General features: G+C 49.2%; 2 protein-coding genes across 6 annotated transcripts in view; one reads left to right on the forward strand and one right to left on the reverse strand.

The window, feature by feature from the left end:
* The window catches only part of POLH (DNA polymerase eta), a 36,389-nt gene extending 33,746 nt beyond the window's left edge, over window positions 1-2,643 (forward strand). For both annotated transcript variants that reach the window (XM_084755152.1, XM_084755151.1), the window contains exon 11: window positions 246-2,643. In XM_084755152.1, the coding sequence (XP_084611278.1) occupies window positions 246-1,092 (847 nt within the window). In that variant the 3' untranslated portion in view covers window positions 1,093-2,643. The remainder of the gene's footprint in view (window positions 1-245) is intronic.
* A 2,253-nt stretch (window positions 2,644-4,896) lies between these two features.
* Window positions 4,897-14,921, reverse strand: GTPBP2 (GTP binding protein 2). Of its 4 annotated transcripts, none has more exons than XM_084754438.1 (13): window positions 14,794-14,921; window positions 14,202-14,325; window positions 10,615-10,641; window positions 9,730-9,914; window positions 9,345-9,453; window positions 8,973-9,170; window positions 8,522-8,696; window positions 8,152-8,371; window positions 7,729-7,864; window positions 7,530-7,588; window positions 6,782-6,953; window positions 6,304-6,468; window positions 4,897-6,115 (listed from the first exon to the last, which is right to left on the reverse strand). In XM_084754438.1, exons 2-13 carry the CDS (start codon window positions 14,304-14,306, stop codon window positions 5,939-5,941), a joined length of 1,728 nt encoding a protein of 575 aa, XP_084610564.1. In that variant the 5' UTR covers window positions 14,307-14,325; window positions 14,794-14,921; the 3' UTR covers window positions 4,897-5,938. The 4 variants fall into 4 exon arrangements, with proteins under 4 accessions (XP_084610564.1, XP_084610565.1, XP_084610563.1 ...); XM_084754439.1 differs by having other exon boundaries at window positions 14,798-14,869; XM_084754437.1 differs by lacking the exons at window positions 14,202-14,325; window positions 14,794-14,921 and adding an exon at window positions 12,766-12,991.
* Between the last annotated feature and the right edge of the window lie 5,973 nt (window positions 14,922-20,894).

The raw sequence follows: 20,894 nt of genomic DNA on the forward strand, positions 1-20,894 counted from the left end.
GTCTCGGAAAAAAACAAAAAACAAAATTTATGTTGCCTGAAGCTTTAATTACAGCAACTTCCGTTTACTCATGGGCTCTCAAAGTGGTCTAGAGACTGGGATCCTGTTACCCCAGTCTACTCCCTTTGTATTGCATTGCAATAAGAACAGGGTCCTTCCTAGATGAGCCAGCGTTTGTCATTGATTAAGTCTGTTCTCTTTTCACAGTGACGTGGTAACTTCCTTGTCCATTACTTTGTACACAGGTCTCCTCCTCTCACAATGCTCTTCCTCTGTGCTACCAAGTTCTCTGCCTCTGCCCCTTCAGCTTGCACAGACATCACCATCTTCCTAAACAGTGAGTCAAGTTGTCAGCCAAAGGTGCCAATTGCCAGCTCTGAAACTGAGACCCAGAGAACTGGTCCAGCTGTGCCCACCTCTAAAAGGGCAGCCACCTCTCTAGAGTCCTTCTTTCAAAAGGCTGCCAAAAAGCAGAGACTGAAAGAGACTTCCTCTGTATCTCTTAACACATCCACAGACAAGTCGCCATCTAAGCCCTCGCTGCTGTTCCCAACCAGCCAGACTGCTGGCACTGAGCCCTTCTTTAAGCAGAAGAGGCTGCTGCTGCAGCAAACCCAGCCTACAAGTCCTGCAGCTCCGCACTCTCCACAGACCGACTCTGAAGTGGAGCCAAGCTGTTTTCCCACTGAGTGTGTAGATGGTAGACCTGTTTATGAAGGGGTGTTGAAGCCAGTGTCCTCCAAAGCAAGTTCTACAGAAATGCGTGTGGCTGAGAATAGTCCAAACATGCTTGATTCTTCAGCTTACAACTCTCAGGAGGTGGCCCAAAGGGCAGCTGAGGACCAAGTGCTCTGTGACAAGTGTGACTCCCTGGTTTCAGTGTGGGATATGCCGGAACACACAGATTATCATTTTGCATTGGAGTTGCAGAAGTCTTTTTTGCAGCCTTGTACTTCAAAGCCCCAGGCTGTTCCTGCCTTGTCTCCTCAAGGCAAAAGAAATTCCAAGAGTCCTTTGGCTTCCGGTAGTAAGCGCCTTAGGCCCCATGGCATGCAGACCCTGGAGTCCTTTTTTAAGCCACTGACACATTAGTGCTGCTTCAGGCTTGTAGGAGAGCTTTACTGTTTTATTTGTAACGTGACAAATGGAATCATGTTGATTTCTTAAGGAAATCTATGAAAATTTTAATACAAAATTAAGGTTTTTTTTTCTCTATCAGTGGGATTCAGATCCTGTTACTGATCAAAATGTTTTTAATATTTTGCTTGTTTTCTGAGACAGGGTTTCTCTGTGTAGCCCTGGCTGTCCTGGGCTGGCGTCAAACTCAGAGATCCGCCTGCCTCTGCCTCTGAGTGCTGGGATTAAAGGTGTGCACCACCACGCCCAGTAATGTTTTTAATCTTTAGGGAGATACAGTATCATCAAAGCTACAATGAGTTTTGGCAAACTCTCTTCAGCTTTGAGCTATCTCACTTTAATGTATTGTTTAGGGGTATAACTCAAATGATACAGACCCCACCCCCCAAAAAATCCTACCTTAAAATTGGAACAGAAAGGGGGGAGATGGGGCACGTGATAGAACACTGGCTAGTACAGCACATGCAAGGCCGCATATTCTAGTCCCGGTAGTGGAGGGGGAAAGGACTATAAACATGGGCAAGTGCAAAAGACTAAAGTAGTAGGTTTTTGGGGTTTTTTTTTTTAATGGGACATAAGGCTTTCTTCAGCCATGCAGGTATTGGGATTAAAATCTTTTAGGCTTTTCTGATATATTACATATGTCCTTTGAATTACACATGAAACCAAGTAGGTTAAATGGGTAAAAGATAGCATATACATCTCTTCCCATACATAAATACACATCACCTTCATTTTACTTATTTGTAAAGGTTAAGAGCACTGACCACCCTTCCAAAGGTCTTGAGTTCAATTCCCAACAACCACATGGTGGCTCACAACCATCTATAATGAGATCTGATGTACTTTTCTGGTCTGCAGGTGTACATGCAGGCAGAGTGCTATATACATAAGTAAATAAATCTTTTTAAAAAAGAATTATAAAAATTGGGGGGGGGGCTGGAGAGATGACTCAGAGGTTAAGAGCACTGGCTGTTCTTCCAGAGGCCTGAGTTCAATTCCCAGCAACCACATGGTGGCTCCCAACCATCTATAATGAGATCTGGTGCCTTCTGGCTTGTGCAGTCAGAACATTGTATACATAATAAATCTTTTTTTAAAAATTGGGTCTTTGGAATGTTTAAAATTCACTGTGCTTAGCAGGAAAGTACCCTGTCCTTTGAATTTACTGTGGCTTTTTCTCTGGCTAGATTTGTAGTTCCCCGTCTCCTACCCCAACCCCCTACCCCTGCCCCAAGACAGGGTTTCTCTGTGTAGCCTTGGCTGTTCTAAACTTTTTGTAGACCAGGCTGGCCTCAAACTCACAGCGATCCACCTGCCTCTGCCTCCCAAGTACTGGGATTACAGGTGTGCGTCACCGCACCTGGCTGATTTGTAGTTTCTTAAAGGCAAGAATTCTTGCGGTGCCTTGCATGTAATATCTTCTTGATATTGGTTGAATGTATGTATAAAAAATTATATCTGAGTGTCCAAACTGGGACAATAAAAATGTACTCTTTGAGGGCCTGCCTTGCACACTTTTATTTCCCTAAATGTTCTGTTAATGTAAAAAAAAGTGATGGGCTGCAGAGAGATGGCTCAGAGGTTAAGAGTACTGGCTGCTCTTCCAGAGGTCCTGAGTTCAATTCCCAGCAACCACATGGTGGCTCACAACCATCTGTAATGGGGTTTGATTCCCTCTTCAGGGTGTATGTAAAGACAAATCTCTCATAGACATAAAAATAAATAATATAAAGTGGCTTACTGGTGATTTTCCAACATTGGGGGATGGGTCGCTAGACTGTCCTCCTACTTCAGTGTTCTGTGTGCTGGGCTCTTAGAGGTACACCACCAAGCCTATGCAGCTGTCACCTCTTCTGCTTGCTCTGACAGTTGGGCTGACCAGCAGTGAGTCGTCGTCTGGCCAGCTGGTTTTTGTACATGCTTGTAATCCCAACAGTTCAGAGAGTAGAGGAAGGGGATTCACTCTGGAGTTAAAATCATCCTTGGCGAGACAACCTGGACTACATGAAAGGGGTAGGAAATTAGGGGTGTGACCAGTGGCAGAGGACTTGCCTAGCATGACTTTAGAAAGAGAAAAGTAAGAAGCGAGACGTGACAGTGGTGGTAATCCTAGAAATCTGGAGGTGGAGGCAGGAGGACCTGCAGTTAAGTTTCAGGCCAGCGTGGGTAATACAATGAGACCTTGTCTCAAAAGAGAGAAGCACAGTAGCAGAGGTGAGGTGTCCCTTGGATTTCTAGAGGTAAGCTGGAGGAAGTCAGGTGGAGGATGGCAGTGCCAGCAGTACACCGTGTTTTCCTGGGCAGTCCTGCCCTGTCAAGTCTGTTGGAGAGCAGACAAGCACGCCTTCATCAGTGCTAGGAGAATGCCGTTGTACCACAAGGTGACCTGCCCTCAATGCTCATAGCTCTTAGTACAGGAAGTTTTACCCACAGGCTTCTTAGCAGGACATTAAACCAATGGTATTTTTTTGTTTTTGAGATAATATTTCTCTGCCTAACAGTCTTGGCTGTCTTGGATTTGTAAACCAGACAGGCCTCAAATTCACAGAGATCTACCTACCTCTGCCTCAAGTGCTGGCATTAACGATGTATACCACCATGCCTGGCTACCAACGGTATTTTTTTAAAGCCGTGTTAGATATGGTGGCATATACTTGTAATCCTAACTAAAGGAGAAGGCTGATGTGAGAGGACTACTGTGAGTTAGGCCAGCACAGCTAAGAGCCTGTCTAAAAGTACTAAAAATGGGGCTGGGGGATAGAGCTCAGTTGGTGCCTCAATTTCAGAAAGCCACAGGGGTGCCTCTGCCAGCCATTGCTGCTGCCTTTCAGAATCTGAGTGCTAGGCTCCCTACTTCCAAGCTGGAATTTAGGGTCCCTCTGCCCTAATTTGAAGGGATGTAAGCTGACACTGCTACCTGCTGTCTGGGCTGCAGTGGCATCTGCTGTGAGGGAGACCAGCTGGTGGGAGGCCCGACAGATGATGGGTGCTGCTTGGGGCTCAGCGTGTGCAGCATGCAGCTGGGTTTATGATGGGTGCCGCTTGGGGCTCAGCGTGTGCAGCATGCAGCTGGGTTTAGCCTTAGCATGGTATACACGCTGGCTGCATGACCCATTCCTGTAATCCCAACATGTGAGGGTTGGAAGGATGTGAAGTTGAAGGTCACCCTTAATTACATAGTAAGTTTGAGGCCACCCTGGGCTTGAGACTCGTCTCAAAAAGCAAAACTATTATAGAGGCCTAAGACTTTGGACCACACATATCATTTGTTTTGCCAGGGTTATTACTTAAAATAGAGTCCCTGCTTTTGCAGTATACTTTAATCTTAGACTATGTAACATGGGAGTCAGAAAGGCTGGGAATAGAGCTGGATACCAAAACTATGAAAATGGCTGAGGTTTGGCTGAGGTGGCACCTGATACTCCCAGAATCTAGACTAAGTGTGCGACTGGTTTTCTATTGGTCTCTGGTACTGAGGAGAGGGCTCCTCCCACTGTTACCACAGACAGGTGCACAAACTTGTCAAGTACAACGGAGGTAGCTACTTGGGCTGGAAAGAAAGGCCTTTTCACTTTATACAGTGCTCACTCGGTGAAGCAGAGCAGAACACACAGAACACGCTTCCTGTGGAGGAGAGGAAAATGGCCAATGAGATAAGGGAGGACTTCTTTCCCAGTTCAGAGGCCAACAACTGCAGGATGGGGACGAATCTAGCCTTGGAAGTTGAACCTGTGTCTTAAGCATAAGCACAGAGTGTCCAATAAAACATTTTTATTCTGTACAATATAGATGTGTATTTAAATATATATACATATATATATACACATATATGCAGAAAATCTCAACCAACAAATCCCTGAGTTCATGGGAACCCAGGATGCTAACAAAGGAGGGAGTCCATGCCTAAGACAGGAAATATGACATCTTTCCCTTTCCTCCTGGTTCCCGGCAACAAAGGGAAGGAGATGGTCACTACAAATTACTAAAACAAGAAAAAGTGTTTATGTGGGAGCAGGACTGGGATAAGGAGGCCAGGATGCACAGCTGGGGGTCGGGTCCTGCGGCTGCCACTAGGAAAGGAGAACTTATATCTGGTCTAGCATGAAAGCTGACAGACGACTGCAGAGGAAAAGAAGCTGGCACACAGCTGGCCTTTGGTGTGCCAGGTCTTAGCTTGGCAGCCCCACACCTGGGCCAGCACCACAAATAGCACCAAATGGGGCCTATCACAGGAGGACCTGGGGAAACGGCCCTTGAGAGAAGGACAAGGAAATCAAGCCAGGAATATGGATCAGGACTCAACACAGGGTAGGAGCACAGTCTTTCACGGTCACTGTGCCATTTCTTCAGTCCCTGGGTCCACAAATGGCTAGGAGCACTGTCTTATCCAGTCAGGATGGCCTTGAGCGGAGGTATGAAAAAGAAGTGCTTTCAAGGGCCACCCCAGTTGTGACAATTCCTGAAGTGCAGAGATCACACTGGTGAGCGAGCCCAGTCCTGATAGTGGGCCAAGATGGCTGTGTAGCTCCCTCCAGTAGGCAAGACCATGCAGCTGCCAGGGATAACGAACTGCAGGGGGGCACAGCTGCTGAGCACTGCCCTGCATTGTCTTCTCCCTCAGGCCTGCCCTCCCTGGCCACAACAAGCTTGCTACCTCTCCAGAAAGGCATCAGGAAGCAAGTGGCAGCAGACACTCCTTTTCCCTTGCCTATTAACACACAGAGCCGCCAACAGCGGGCAGCATGGCCGGAAGTCACCTCATGTATTGTAGGGACAGCGGTAGAGCTGTGTTGAGGACTCAGAAGCCCATGCTGGCCTGGGCTTCTCCTGCTGTGATGGCTTGCACATCCGTGACATGACCGATGCCCTTGGTAACACCCTCCCGGAACAGCAGTTTGGCGCCCACCTTCAGGTACTCTGGATGTTTCAGGAAATGGAAACGTACCACTGCCTTCTCCCCTGTGCGCAGCTTGTCCTTCAGGAGAAAAGTGGTCACAGTCCTGGCCAATGCCTCCCACCCACTCTCTCTCAGCTTGGCTCTCCACTGGTGAGCCCCCAGGCGGGCTCCTACCCACTATCTGTGGAACTCGCAGCCAAGCCTGAGGTTAGGCAGACTATGGACTTTCCCTGAAGAAATTTGAGATGTGGCTGGGTCCCTCTCACCTTTGCATGGATCTTTTCCACCACTGCTGTTTGACGTACGTTGCCCACATGTACTGTCACCTGGAATCCCCGCCGGAAGGTGGTGGCATGGAACAGTAGGACTATTTCTGCCTCGAACACTGAGCAGACGGTGGGATTCATCTCTGGGCTCACCATCACCATGCCCTAGGAAGGCATAGCCCCAGGCCCAAGACAGGCAGGCCTGGCATTAGACTCTTATTTCCTGCCTTTCACAGCCTGAAGAACTGACTCCCTTTTTCTTCTCTATACCTCCAAAGGAAGGTCATTGTATTTAGGGACCTGTGTTTTGAGCATCCTAACCCTCTCGGGGGGCTACATAGCCAGGCCTACTATGCTCCTGAATTAGAAACCATGCTTCTTTGGGTTTCTGCATCAAGTGAGACAAATGCTTCTCATTCAGCAGGCAGTCTTCTACACACTTCTTGTGTTCCCTCTCCAACCCACCTGTCCACCTCACCTTGCGAAGCAGCGCGCGGTCAAAGTCCCCGAGGGCCAGTGTAGCCGCCTGGCCAGCTCGCAGCACACGGCAGGCGGAGCGGTTGCGCTGGATGCTGCACACCCTGAGCTCCAGGAAGCGCCCGTCGTCTGTCGGGCCTACCACCAGCTGGTCCCCCTCACGGCAGATGCCACTGCAGCCAGACAGCAGGGAGCACAGTGTCAGCATAGTTGTTCTGAGGGCGCAGGGGTCACTCAGGAACACTCTTGCCCTTCTGCGCTTATGTCCCTTGAATTAGGGCAAAGGAACTCTAAATTCCAGCTTGGGAAGTAGGGAGCCTGGCATTTTGCAGCCTAGCACTCGGATTCTGAAAGCCAGCAGCAATGGCTGACAGAGGCACCCCTGTGGCTTGCCTAGCACCAGGTCCTTAAAGGAACAAACTACACCCTTAGCTTCCATCCTGAGCTGCTTTAGGAGTCTCTTCCTCGCTTATTGGCTTTGAGATGTTAGCTGGATGTTGCATCTTCCTAGAGCCCATGACCCATACGTCCTAGGGGCCTGAAGATCCTAGAGCCTGGGTACCATTTCTCCCCTCACAAGCCAGGAGTCCTGAGCTCCCTCCAGCGCTGAGAGTGCAAGCTAGCCTGCAACAAGCACATCCTGTGAATGAGCTCGGTTCAGCCCCAGGGTCTCCTCCAGGCACCCAGTCTCCAAGCATATGGGTGCATAGGTGAGGGCTGAGCAGGGTGGGTAGCAACAGGCCAGTCACCTGGACAGTGTTCCTCCGACCACAGTCCCCACCTCTGGGACTGTGTAGATTTCATCCACCTAGAGCCAAAGAAAACTCTGTCAGTGTCCTGCCACCAGGGCTTGTAGGCCCAGCCTTTCTAAGTATGTTCAGGCTCTGTCAGAACTGGACCTGCCCCGCCCCCCCAGCCCTCCTGCCTTCTGTTTGGCGGACCAACTACCTGGAATTCTGTCAACTGCTGCATGAGCTCTTCCTGCTCTTTGCTGTTGGTGAGTGGTGGCAGGATATTCAGGAAGACTTTGAGAAGGTCCAGACTCTCTCCAGACACACTGGACAGTGTGAATATAGGGGTGATGCTGTGGAGACACAGATGCATAGGTGAGAAGAGTCTTAACAGGAAGCAGCATCCATGAAAAGGTGAGCAGAGAGCCCCTTTCTAACTGAGCAAGCCAGGGAACACAGACACCTAATGTCTCCAAGGTCCCAGGCATCACGGTTAGCTCCCTCCCACAATCCCAAACTAAAAAGAAAGCCAAAGAATTGAATTACAATAAATCTGGCCCTAGAGGTGGGACACTATGCTCCCGGGCCCTGAGGCAGCCTTCCCTGTCCGTCAAGGCTTTAGGGTTAGAGACAGGCTCACTTGGGTGACTGGGCAAACTGCTGGGCAGCAGTGACAGCATCGTCCTCAGAGGTGACCAGCATGGGGACCTTGTGGCAGCCAGGCTGCTTGAGGACCCGCTCCAGCTGGCGTACTGTCCTCTCCACTGTGGTCTTAGCACACAGGTCCACTTTACTGACCACGATGAAGAAGGGCACTTTCAGGGCCAGGGCCAGCCCCAGATGTTCCCGGGTGGTGCCGGCTGCCTCACAGAGAGGAGGCAGGTGGCAGGAGAGAGAATTTGGGAGGAAGGAAAAAGAAGAGTTGGTGTGGCTCCCAGCTCTGAGGGGGCTCAGGGCAGGAGAGAGTCAGCTCCTGCCCTTGCCCTGCCCCTCGCCTAGGTGTCTCGTACCAATTCCAGTGTTGGCACTGACGAGGAGCAGGGCGCAGTCGGGGCAGTAGGAGGTGAGGCCGAAGATGGTGGTGTGCAGGTATTTATGGTGGCCCGCCAGGTCGATGAAGGTGATCATCTTGGAGCTGCTTTCGCAGATCTCCTCTGCAGTCCGTGAGTCGCTGTAATTCACCACCTAGCCCAGGGCCAGGGTGCTCAGTGTCCCTGCGAACCCCCCCAACCCTTCAGCAGTCACCAGGACCTAGTCTAGTCCCTGTCTCGCAACCTTGACCCATTTGCTATGTCACTCCGTGGAGTCTCACTTGCTTTTTAAGAGGGAGGAGAGAGCTGTTCACAGCGCCCTCGGACTTCGCCAAAAGGTCTCCGCACCCTGCCCCCAGCCTCTGTCCTTCACTTCTACCAGCCCATCCTCAAGAGTCTGGCCCCGCTAGGCCCCGCTGGTCCCATGCACCTCTCCCTTGCTGTTAAAGCCCAGGATTTCAAAGCTGATGCTGGAGGTTCGGCCAGACTGAATCTCATGCAGGTGGCGGAAAAGGTTGAGCCGGGCCCGGCCCCGCCCGTTGTCCAGCTCTCCTTGGGTCAGGACTCCCAGCAAGGTTGACTTCCCTGAGTCCACATTCCCTAGGACGGCCACACGGAGGTCCAGGAACTGTGAAGAAATTGGCAGAGGTAAGGTCTCCTGTCCTTCACCTCTCATTGGAGGTTAAAGGCTCCGCTGCCACCTGGAGGGCCCTCGTCAGGCCCCTAGGCCAGTGAAAAGCTTGGCATGACACCACAGAGCCTTCACTGGGAGTGAGGGCAAGGAAAGCTTCTGTGCGCTCACCTGCTGGTTGTCAGGCACCTTTCGTACCAGCACCTCAGTGATCTTCCGGGGCGTGTCACTATCGTAATCTACTTCTCGCTCCCGAAGAACAGTGATGTCAGCCCCAACCCTGTCACAGAGAAGCCACAGCTGCCATACTGCACATGTATTCCCGTCATCCCAGCCTAGCTCTGGACCACAGAGCTCCTGACAATGGACTGTCCCTCTGAAACAAGGGGAGTGTTTTAAATCAAGGGGTAGCAGGGAGCCTGGGCATAGTGAGGCCCTTAGTCAAGGGAGTTGCAATAGAAGGAGACCCCGCTCCACCCCAGCCCCTCTGGACCTGGCTGGCTGTGTATGCATGGCTCCTCCCTACAGCTGGGGGAGGGGAAAGGAGGACGCATACTTCTCTGCCATCCGGTGCAGGGTCTTGAGGGAAGCCCGCATCTCCTCCTCAGCCAGCCCCACCAGCAGCCCATTGTCCTCCACCCCAATCTGGTAGACAGCCTCACCGCGTCCCTCCTGGAGACGCCACTTCATTTGTGTCACCAGGTGCTCAAAGCGGTACTGGGATGGGTTCACCAGCTTCAGCTGGGAGGAAGAAATCAGGGTTGTTTCTCCCAGACCCCACGTGTGATCCCTTCCTGTCCTGCTACAACATCCAGAACTTTTCTTGTCCACTTAAACCCCTTGTCCCCTGGGGGTGGAGACGGCTCAATGGTTACGAGTATATAATGCTCTTGAAGGGAGCCCAGGCCCTCACGCCACGCAGCTAACAGCCGCCTGAAATGCCAGCTCCGGGGAAATCTGACACCCGATTCTAGCCTCTAAGAGTACCTGTACTCAGAAGCACATGCCTACACACACACACACACACACACACACACACACACACACACACACACACCCCAAAATTTAAACTCTTAGCCTAATGGTGGTGGCGCACACTTTTAATCCCAGCACTCAGGAGGCAGAGGCAGGTAGATCTCTGAGTTTGAAGCCAGCCTGGTCTACAGGGTGAGTTCCAGGACAGCCAGGATTACACAGAGAAACCCTGTCTTGAATGAACAACCACCACCACCACCTCAACACCCCCCCCACACACACACACACCCTCACCCTGACCACACTAACAGTGATTCTCTCCCTGACAAGGGGAGGTTCAGACAGCTCAGCATGACACCATGTAGCATGAAGTTGCATCATGAAATTGGAGGGACATCAGAGAGATCACCTCACTCTGACAAGGGCAACCACTCCGTTCCCTTCTCCTCCCCAACCTAAGACTCACTTTATATTCGATGTTTCCATCTTCAGCCTGAAAAGAAACAGGAAGCCGTTATCACATCCTGTCTAGACGCGTTCCCAACTTCCCCTCCATTCCCAATGACCCAGGGCACAGAAAGCAGGAAGCAAGCCGTAGTGGCACCTGTCCATGCTGGGATCTGCCAAGAAGCAGTGGAAGACAAACTCTACTAAACTCCAGTGTGGCCTCTAAGGAAAGGCCTGTCTGGATGGATACAGCGAGCCACCCATTTATCCAAGAACAGAACCCCAAATCCTCAGCATGTTCATCCTAGCTCTTCCATGCCAGGCACGGTGGCGCACACCTGTAATCCCCGCACTCTGGGAGGCAGAAACAGGCCCATCTCTGTGAGTTCAAGGCCAGCCTGGTCTACAAAGTAAGTCCAGTACAGCCAGGGCTACATAGAAAAACCCTGTCTCGAAAACAAAACAAAACAAAAACAACAAAAAAATCACTTCTTCCTCTGCTACCCTCCACAGCCTAAAAATGGGTTTTGGTTTTGGTTTTGGTTTTGGTTTTGGTTTTGGTTTTGGTTTCTGTATCTGTGCTCAGGTGGCTGGGCCCTTTCTTTGACACCGATGTGGGAGACACCACTTCCTTCTTGCCCATCACGCTCAGCTGATGCCATCAAGTGTAAGAGGCTACAAGTGACTCTGGAGCAGAGCCAAAGTATGAGCTCAGCACTGGTCACTACAAACTCCCTGAGATAAGAGGCCCAGGTAAGAGGGGAGCTGAACTCCCAAGTTGGGGCTTTCCCAAACAAAAGAAACGGGAATTTATTAAACGGACAGACTCCATAAACTGAACTCACTATGGCTTTCCCCCTTGTTCACCCTTCAGCTGAGGTGAAGCCCTGAATCTTTCTCATAACCTCTTCTCACAGCAGCCACCTTTGGGCTGTGTGACATACATACACACACACACACACACACACACACACACACACACACACACACACACACACCTGCCCCGCCCCACCCTCCACCCCCTGTACAAACGATGAAGGGATTCTGCACCCCTGCTCCTCTCTTTCCCTTTGGGCGGTCATGACATCTTTAAAGTCCTTAGAGGTTTCGTTATCCATAATCTCAACCCCATGGAGTGTGTGGGAGCTCTTTTCCCATCAACAAAGAAAGCTTGTTACCATTCTGCTGGAGGTGAACAATTAGGCGGTTGACTTTAAAGACCGTATACAGATAATCAAGGCCAATGGTTCAAAGTGTGGTTCTGGAACCACAGCATTAGAAATGCCAAATTCTCAGGCCCATCCCCGACTTCCTGAATCAGAAATTCTATGAACAGGAACAGCAAGCAATGTGGATCATTCTGGTACATACGTCAAAGTCTGATAATCATTTATTGAAACCCTTCCCATCATGGGCTCGCTTATCTTTTTTGTTTGTTTTGTTTTTCAGAACAAGGTTTTCTCTGTTGTAGCCCTGGCTCTCCTGGAACTTGCTTTGTAGACCAGGCTGGCCTTGAACGCAAGAGAGCCACCTGCCTCTGCCTCTCAAGACATTACCCCCCCTCGTCCCCCTACTGGGTTCTCCTATGCAAATAGGAAGGAAAGTAGGCTTCTCTGCCTTAAGGACTCCTGGAGCGGGTAGATAGGGGTTCTTCTCTGTCCCCAAACCACCAAAGGACAAAGAAAGGGTAGAAGCTACGTCTAAATTACTCTCTGGTTTTATGTGTGTGGGTACCCAAGGGGAGGGAGGGAACACATTGCATTTGTCCCCGCTACTCCTCTTCTCCTTGTGGACCAAGTTTAGAAAAGCGTTGGGTTACTCTGCATGCCTTCTTAGCCCACCCAGGACAGTGTTCCCCACTCTCGGTGTAGGTAGAGGTTCAGACTCTTTTTAAGGGGATGGGATTTCCCAGTCTCCACTTATCCAAAGGTTATGGGTGTGAAAGGGGCAGTCCCTCCCCCGAGATCCTGACACTGAAGAGGATAGATAGTCCAGTGTTGACACTCCTCCTTTCTAGGGCTCCGGGAACAGGAAGAGGGGTTCTCTTCCCAGTCCTCCCAGGGGTCTTAACACCGGAAAGGGGGATTAATTATCTCTGTCCCGCCTCCCTGGAGTCTCGGGTACCGAAAGGGGCAGTTCCCTACGGCCCCGCCACTTTTTAGGTGCTCACCTCTGGGGGCAGGTACGGAGGGTTGTTGGCTTTACCTCCTCTGTTCCTTCCGTTCTTCTTCTTCCCCTTTGGGCCCCCGCAACTGCTGCTACCACCGGCCCCCCGAGCTTTGAGGTTTCCGCCCATGGCCGGGCCTCCTCCAGGCCGGCAGCAGCCGCCAAACAGCTCCGATACCCTCGAGTCCATCCGCCGCTGCCACCAGCCCCCCGCCCGACCCCTCCCCCCCGCCACTGCCGCCGCCGCCGCCCCTACAGCCTCCGCCGCGACAGGCCAGCTGGAGGAGAGCGGGGTGTGGCCCACTACAGGCCACGCCCCTGCCTCCCCTGGCCTCCAGGCGCGTCAGAAAAAGCCGCAGGGCACCAAGGGATACCGAGTCCACGGCCCCTGAGATTCAGTGCTAAAGAATGCGATTCCGAACTACAATTCCCAGGAGGCATCGCTACGTGCGGGCTGCAGGTAGCTTAGGGGGCGTGGGTAGCAAGCGCGCATTGAGCGCAAAGACTGGAGGGAGTTGTAGTTCGCACCCCAATCCCCCGCGCTTCTTTTCTAGGGACAGTAGGAAAACCCCGGGGTTTGAGATTAAGGACACCTGAAGCGAAGGGCTCATCTCAAAATCTAGCTGGGTTTTGCCGCTCAGCGCGGATCCCAGACAAATTAAAATTCAGGATGATTGGACCTGACAGCCTGCTGGCTCCACCTTTGCCTCAGTTTCTTCCCCGACGGCTGGCGTGTTGTGGAGTGAGTCAGGGCAGAAGCTAGGGCGGAGGCAGATGGTAGTTATAGCATAATTAGAGCTGTTATTGTGACGATGATTATGCCACCCTTGCACCATAGTGACTGCTTTATTACTTGGCTGCCACAGTCCGGGCGTTGGTTTTAGCAGCCCCAGGCACTGCGGTGGTAAGACACGTGTCCAGAACCCATAATCCAACCAGCTACCTAAAACCTAAGGGCTTGGAAGATGCCTACAACAAGTATCTCTCCTCCCCTTTGTTTTGAAGTCGAACCAATCCCAGAAAACAGGGTTTGGTTTAAAACTTGTCGGGAGGAGGGGCCTGGCCCTTACTTGGGGCGGAGCTGGGGTTCCAGTTCCGCCAACCACCAGCGGGCTGGGGAAGTGGCCAGAAATAGAAACTAGTCCTAGGGCCCAGGGAATCGTTGACTTGCCTTTCTTGCCAAACTGTCTCTCCTGTCCCTTAAAACTCTCGAAGCGACAGAAACCAGTGTACAGGGTACCAAAGGGGCAGTGTTGAGAGAATTGCTGGGCCAAGAGTCAGGACGCCAGGGTTCAAATCCCAGCTCCATGGCTGTCTCATGACTCACATATATTCACTCCCCTCTCTTCATAAGCACACATAGCCAAGAAATAAAACAGCCTTTGCCTCCAGAATTTTAAAGTTTTCCTCAGTAAGTTAGGAACACCAATAGTGTCTTACCTCTGGTACGTCCTGCTGGGGTTCAGATCTGTTTGAGTCCATGGCTTCCTCACAGTTCCACAGGGAAGGAGATGAGTCTATTGACCATGCAGTTGCTGTCCACATTGGATGACACTCACACCAGCTAGACCAAAAGAACCAACATCTGAAAAGCCTTGCAGGGCTAGCCAATTACACGGGTCTTCAGTGAAGGAAAGCAGGTGTGTTTTCTGTATGCTATCTTGTATGGTTGAGGATGGCCCTAGCCAGGCACCCAGGGCTACCGGGGGAAAACCGTTCTTAAGATGAAGACTAAAGAACTCAGTGAGAGATCTCAAAAAATGGGAATTGAAAGGAAGAGATACCTCCCTCCCCACCCTCCCCCACACATTATCACCACAAACAGCCCTGGGCCCTCTCAATAACCAGAACCTGCTGCACTCAACTGATAACATTTAAAAAAAAAATCCATGGATAATTCAGCAGTCAACTTTCCCCCGCCCCCCAGCAGTCAACTTCTAACACACAACTTCAGGCCACCCATATTTCCTTAGTGGAAGCCTTCTTTTAAGTGATAACAGGGGAATACCCACTCTTGAACAGCCTGGCCTACCTACTGGCAGAAAGTGAAGGCTGGCAGAGGAGCAGGGCAACAGAAGGCCTGCCAGGAGGAGGTCAGGGTCCTGGGGAATGGAGGTAGTATAAGGGACCAGTTTCCTGCACAGGCTGCTTATGAGGCGGCTATGAGGTGGCTGGTTATGGAATGTAAATATGTTGTGGTTATCTATGCATCACATGCAAATATTTTCCTGGCTTGTAGTGAGTCATTTGCTTTTCTATCTAGAATCTTTGTATGAAATGCATGTTGGGAATGGGACCTTTGTGTGCTCTGACTTACAGCAACCTTTCCCTCTGCTTTCGTGGTTTCCTGCCATCCTTACGTCAAGTCCTTACGTCAACCCTCCTATATTGTAAATTATTACCCAGTGTGTTTTAGAGGAGAGTTTTGAAAATGTGTACACGTGGGCCTAGAGAGATGGTTACGCTCTTACTGCTCTTGCAGAGGACCAGAGTTCAGTCCCCAGCACCAACACTGGACAGCTTACCACTGCTTGTAACTCCAGCTCCAGGGCATCCAGCATGCTCTTCCGCCCTCGGAGCCTACCACACTGATGCCTGCCATCCCAGTTGCAGACTTTCACATAGTTTAAAAACATACGCTAAAAATTAACATGTGCATGTGAATAAGTTTTTTGTTTGTTTTTGTTTTTCTCTCTGTGTGTATGAGCCCTGGCTGCCTTGGACTCACTTTGTAGACCAGGCTGGCCTCGAACTCACAGAGGTCCACCTGCCTCTGCCTCCCAGATGCTTGCATTAAAGGCGTGTGCTACTGCGCCCAGCTTGTGTAGAAGCTTTGATGCATATGTCAGAGGGTAGCTTGCAGGAATCTGCCCTGCCCTACTAAATGGGTTCTGGAACTTGAATTGGGGTCACCAGACTTTGCACCAGGTGCCTTTACCCACTATGCCATCTAGCTTGTCCCTGATTTCATTGTTTATTTATACTAAAAATTGAACCTGGGACTTCAGTGCTTGGTACACAGACTCTTCCACTGTGCTATCCTGTAGTGATTGTCAGGTGTTTCTTTTGTTGTTGTTTTGCTTTTTTGTTTTTGTTTTTTGAGACAAGGTTTCTCTGTGCAGCCTTGGCTGTCCTGGAACTCTGTAGATCAGACTGGCCTTTAACTCAGAGATTCACCTTCCTCTGTCTCTAGCGGGCTGGGATTAAAGGACTGCAGCACCCCTTGGTTGATTTTCATGTGTATTTTACACTTTAATCCACTTGAAACATACCTTTTTGTTTGTTTGTTTCAGTTTTTCGAGACAGGGTTTCTCTGTGTAGCCTTGGCTGTCCTGGACTCACTTTGTAGACCAGGCTGGCCTCAAACTCACATGATCTGCCTGCCTCTGCCTCCCGAGTGCTGGGATTACAGGCATGCACCACCACGCCCCACTGTTTGTTTGTTTTTTGAGACAAGGTTTCTCTGTGTAACCTTGACTGTCCTGAGCTCATTCTGTAGACCAGACTGGCCTCAAACTCACAGAGATCTGTCTGCCTTTGCCTAAAAGTCCTAGGATTATAGGCGTGCACCACCACTGCCCAGCAAGTTTATTTATTTATTTTAAAGATTTTATTTTATGTATATGAGTGCTCTATCTGTATATACACTTGCACGCCAGATGATAACATCAGATCCCAATGTAGATGGTTATGAGCCACAGTGTGGTTGCTGGGAACTGAACTCAGGACCTCTGGAAGAGCAGTCAGTGCTCTTAACCTCTGAGCCATCTCTCTAGCCTGCAAGTTTATTTTTAAATAGATCTTCTCCCTTCCTAGTTCTCAAACATCCTACTGTACACCTATATCCCCAGACATTTTTTGTTGTTGTTTGTTTGGTTTTCGACACAGGGTTTCTCTGTGTAGCCCTGGCTGTCCTGGAACTCTCTTTGTAGACCAGGCTGGCCTCGAACTCACAAAGATCCGCCTGCCATTGCCTCCCCAGTGCTGGGATTAAAGGTGTGTGCCCCAGCCCTATTTTTTACTTTTTATTTTGAGACAGAGTCTTGCTGGGCCGTCCAAGCTGGCCTTGAACTTGTGATCCACCTACCTTGGTCTGCATTTCAACCAGCTGGCATCCTAGGCCTTCACCGCCAGACCTGGGTTTGTCTTATGTTATTTACTTCAAAAAGCTGCTGCCATCGTATACTGAGGCGTATTTATACATCGATCTGTTCCGGATTTCTAACTTTTAGTCTATTTTGTTTGTGCATCAATTTCCCACACAGTACATGGACCTAGAGTCTCATGCATGCTAGGCAAGCATTCTACCCCGGACCTACACCTCCAACTCAAGCCCACTCTATGTCTTCCCCTCTCTGTGTAGCCCTAGCTGTCCTGGAACTCGCTCTGTACACCAAGGTGGCCTCAAATTCAGAGATTGGGGTGCCTCTGCCTCCTGAGTGCTGGGATTAATGATGTGTGTCACTATGCCAGGACTCACAGTATTTGTTTTAATTGTATATATATATATATATATATATATATATATATATATATATATATATATGTGAGTGGGTTTGCACACATGAGTGCAGTGCCCTCAGAGGCTAGCAGAGGGTGTCTAATCCCCTGCGGCTGTGACCCACTTGAATTGGATGCTGGGACCTGAACCTAGGACCTCTACAAGAGCAGGATGTACTTTAACTACTGACCCATCTCCAGCATCTCCCCTCCCCCAGTATATTAATCATACTGTTACAGTATGTTTGACCTCTGATCTCTACTTCCTAAAACACACTCTAGTCCTGTTCTCTGTGACCTGGCACTTGACTCTTTTTCTTCATACTTTTCTCAGTTTTCCTTTGTGGCTCCCACAGGTTCTTCTCTCCCTCATGAATCTATAAACACTAATGACTTAATTCTCCATTTTTGTATGTCCTCTCTGGGTCATCTAGTCCACGTTCATACTGAGGACGCCCTCGTAACCGCCTCTGTTCTAAGTAGTGCTCCTAATATATCCAAGAGACATTAAAGGCTCCCTATGAAGAACTGAGCTTATCGTTAAAAAAATTTTTTTTAGGTTTTTTGAGACAGGGTTTCTCTGTGTAACAGTCCTCGAACTCACAGCGATCCGCCTGCCTCTGCCTCCCAAGTGCGGGGATTAAAGGTGAGTACCACCACACCTGACTCTGAGCTTATCTTTTCTCCTTCCCAATATGCCTCTATTCCATATTTTGTCATTCATTGACTGGTACAACCAGTCCTATAGGTGCTAAAGTCAGAAACCTGCTTGTCTTTTTATTTTATTTTATTTTTTATTTTTTTGGTTTTTCGAGACAGGGTTTCTCTGTGTAGCCCTGGCTGTCCTAGACTCGCTTTATAGACCAGGCTGGCCTGGAACTCATAGAGATCCACCTGCCTCCGCCTCCTGAGTGCTGGGATTACAGGCGTGCGCCACCACACTCGGCTTATTTTTAATTTTTTAAAAGAAAGGGTCTCGGGATGGAGGGCAGTGGGATGATTCAGTGGGTAAAGGCACTTCCTGTTCAAGCCTGGTGACCTGAATTCAGTCCCTAGAACCCACATAACACAGGAGCTCAGTGTGTACTTCAGGCTTGCCTCAAAGCCTCCACCTGTTTCTGCCTCCTGAGTGTTGAGATCTCAGTGCTGGCCACTTCTCAGCTCTGCTTGTCTTCCTTTTTTTTTTTTCCTTTTTCTTTTTGTGTGTGTTTTTGTTTTTCAAGACAAGGTCTCTTTGTGTTAGCTTTGGCCATCCTGGACTCACTTTGTAGACCAGGCTGGCCTCAAACTCACTGCAATCTGCCTGCCTCTGCCTCCTGAGTGCTGGGATTAAAGGTGTGTGCCACCACACCCTGCTCTCTGCTTGTCTTCCTAATGGTGACTTTCTATTCCTTCTCTTCAAACATAACACTACATTAAATTATAGTCACGAGACATGTTTTTTCCCCTGGCCTAGACAGAGACAGAGACAGGACTCTCTATGACAGCTCTGGCTGTCCTAGAACTAGTTTCATGGACCAGGCTGACTTTGAACTCACAGATTCACTTGCCTCTGCTTCCTCAGTGCTGGGTCTAAAGATGTGCACCACCACCTCCTGGATCACTGGATAGGTTTCTAAATATCTCTATGGTTCACTTAATTTCTCACCACCTGCTCTGGATTCCTCAAGTTCAAAGCTTCTTAGAATACATGTTGAGACTTCAAAAAGGAGCCATGTGACTGAATGTGGGGGTTGTGAAAAATTTGATAATAGTAAAAAGTTTCTGAAAATGCAATAACAAAGAATTCAGAATCAAGTGTGTGGTGAGCCTGCAGCTTCATATGGCATTGTATGACTGCATGGCAGTTTTGGTTCTCAGCATATAACATTCAAAAAAAAATTAAAGATTTTATTTTTAGTTGGGAGTTTGAGGCCAGCCTGGTCTATAGAGCTATTTCTAGGACAGCCAAGGCTACACTGAGAAACTCTTGTCTCAAAAAAAAAAAAAAAAAGCCAGAAAAATGTAATTACACATAGATGTGTGTGGATTTAAAAATTATTATTATTATTATTACTATTATTACTATTATTATTATCATTATATTTATTTTGTTTTTTTAGATAGGTTTCTCTTGTAGCACTGGCTGTTCTGGACTCACTTTGTAGACCATTCTGGTCTCGAACTCACAGAGATCTGCCTATCTCTGCTTCCCGAGGGCTGAGATTAAAGGCATGTGTCACCATACCTGTCTAAATTTTATTTTTATTTTATATGTATTAGTATTTTGTCTGTATGTGTGTCTGTGTGAGGCTGTCAGATCTTGGAGATACAGACAGTTGTGAGTTGCCATGTGTGTGCTGGGAATTGAGGCCAGGTTTTCCGGAAGAGTAGCCAGTGATTTTAAATGCTGAGCCATCTCTCCAGCCCCTGCAGATTTTTTTTAATTACACATAGATATTTGTGGATATTTGCATGTTAGTGCAGACCAAAAGAAAGTGTCAGATCTCCTGTGATCACTCTGATGTGGGTGCTAGGACTACAACCCAACTTCTCAGTGAGGGCAACCAGTGCTCTTAACTGTTGGGTCAATTAAAAAACAAAACAAAACAAAAACTTGCTTTCTCTACGTGTCTCTGTCTGTCCTGGAACTGCTCTTGAACTCACAGGGACCCACTTGCCTCTGCCTCCCTAGTGCTAAGATTAAAGGTGTGCACCAACACACCTGGACATAGCATTAAATTTTTTCATTGCGTGTGCTATAGCCATAATGTCATTCAGTGCCAACAAATGGTGCATACCAGAAATGTCAGCACACTGGGGATGTATCTGAGTCGGTGGAGTGCTTGCCTAATCTGCTCAAAGTCCAGGCATCATTCCCCAGCACTGTAAATAAGTCTGCCAACAGCACAGTGTCGCTCATAGTGGTGCATGCCTACGACCAAAGCACCTCAGAGATAGAGGGTGGAGGGCAAGGGGTTCTGGATTTAGCCTTGATGACACTGGGAGTTCTGGGCTAGCCTGGGCTAAATGAAACCCTATCTCCAAATAAACAGCCACATGAATAAATACAAAATGCCAGGTCTATCACCTCACAGCCATAATCCAAGCCATTGGAAGCCTCAGCAGGGGGACCCTGGAGAGAAGGGCCAGCCTTGTCTACATAACAAGTTTGAGGCAGGACTATGGTACATGAAATTCTCAATAAACATCCCTCCTCCTAAAAACCACATCTGTCTGACTGCTGTATGTTATGGATTGTAGTGCCTGGGGTACATACAGGCACTTTCATATTCTTTTTTGGGGGAGGGTTGGTTTTGTTTTGTTTTTCGAGACAGGGTTTCTCTGTGTAGCCTGGACTGTCCTAGACTCACTTTGTAGAGCAGGCTGACCTTGAACTCACAGCGATCCACCTGTCTCTGCCTCCCGAGTGCTGGGATTAAAGGTGTGCGCCACCACACCTGGCTGCCTTTCATATTCTTTTTTTTTTTTTTTTTTTTTTTTGAGACAGGGCTTCTCTGTGTAGCCTTGGCCATCTTGGACTCACTTTGTAGACCAGGCTGGCCTCGAACTCACAGTGATCCACCTGCCTCTGCCTCCCGAGTGCTGGGATTAAAGGCATGTGCCACCACGCCTGGCTTCATATTCTTATAG

This window comes from Acomys minous (genome assembly GCF_964271855.1).
Source record: "Acomys minous genome assembly, chromosome: 13".
In the NCBI taxonomy this organism is placed as follows: Eukaryota; Metazoa; Chordata; class Mammalia; order Rodentia; family Muridae; genus Acomys; species Acomys minous.

Excerpts from the sequence above, each read along its gene's own strand:
- GTPBP2 (XM_084754437.1), bottom strand. The coding sequence starts at position 12,951 with ATGGACTCGAGGGTATCGGAGCTGTTTGGCGGCTGCTGCCGGCCTGGA. Across the intron at positions 8,697-8,972 it reads GCTTTAACAGCAAGGGAGAG|GTGGTGAATTACAGCGACTC; the intron begins GTGCATGGGACC and ends GCCCTGGGCTAG. Across the intron at positions 6,469-6,781 it reads ACCGCGCGCTGCTTCGCAAG|GGCATGGTGATGGTGAGCCC; the intron begins GTGAGGTGGACA and ends ATGCCTTCCTAG.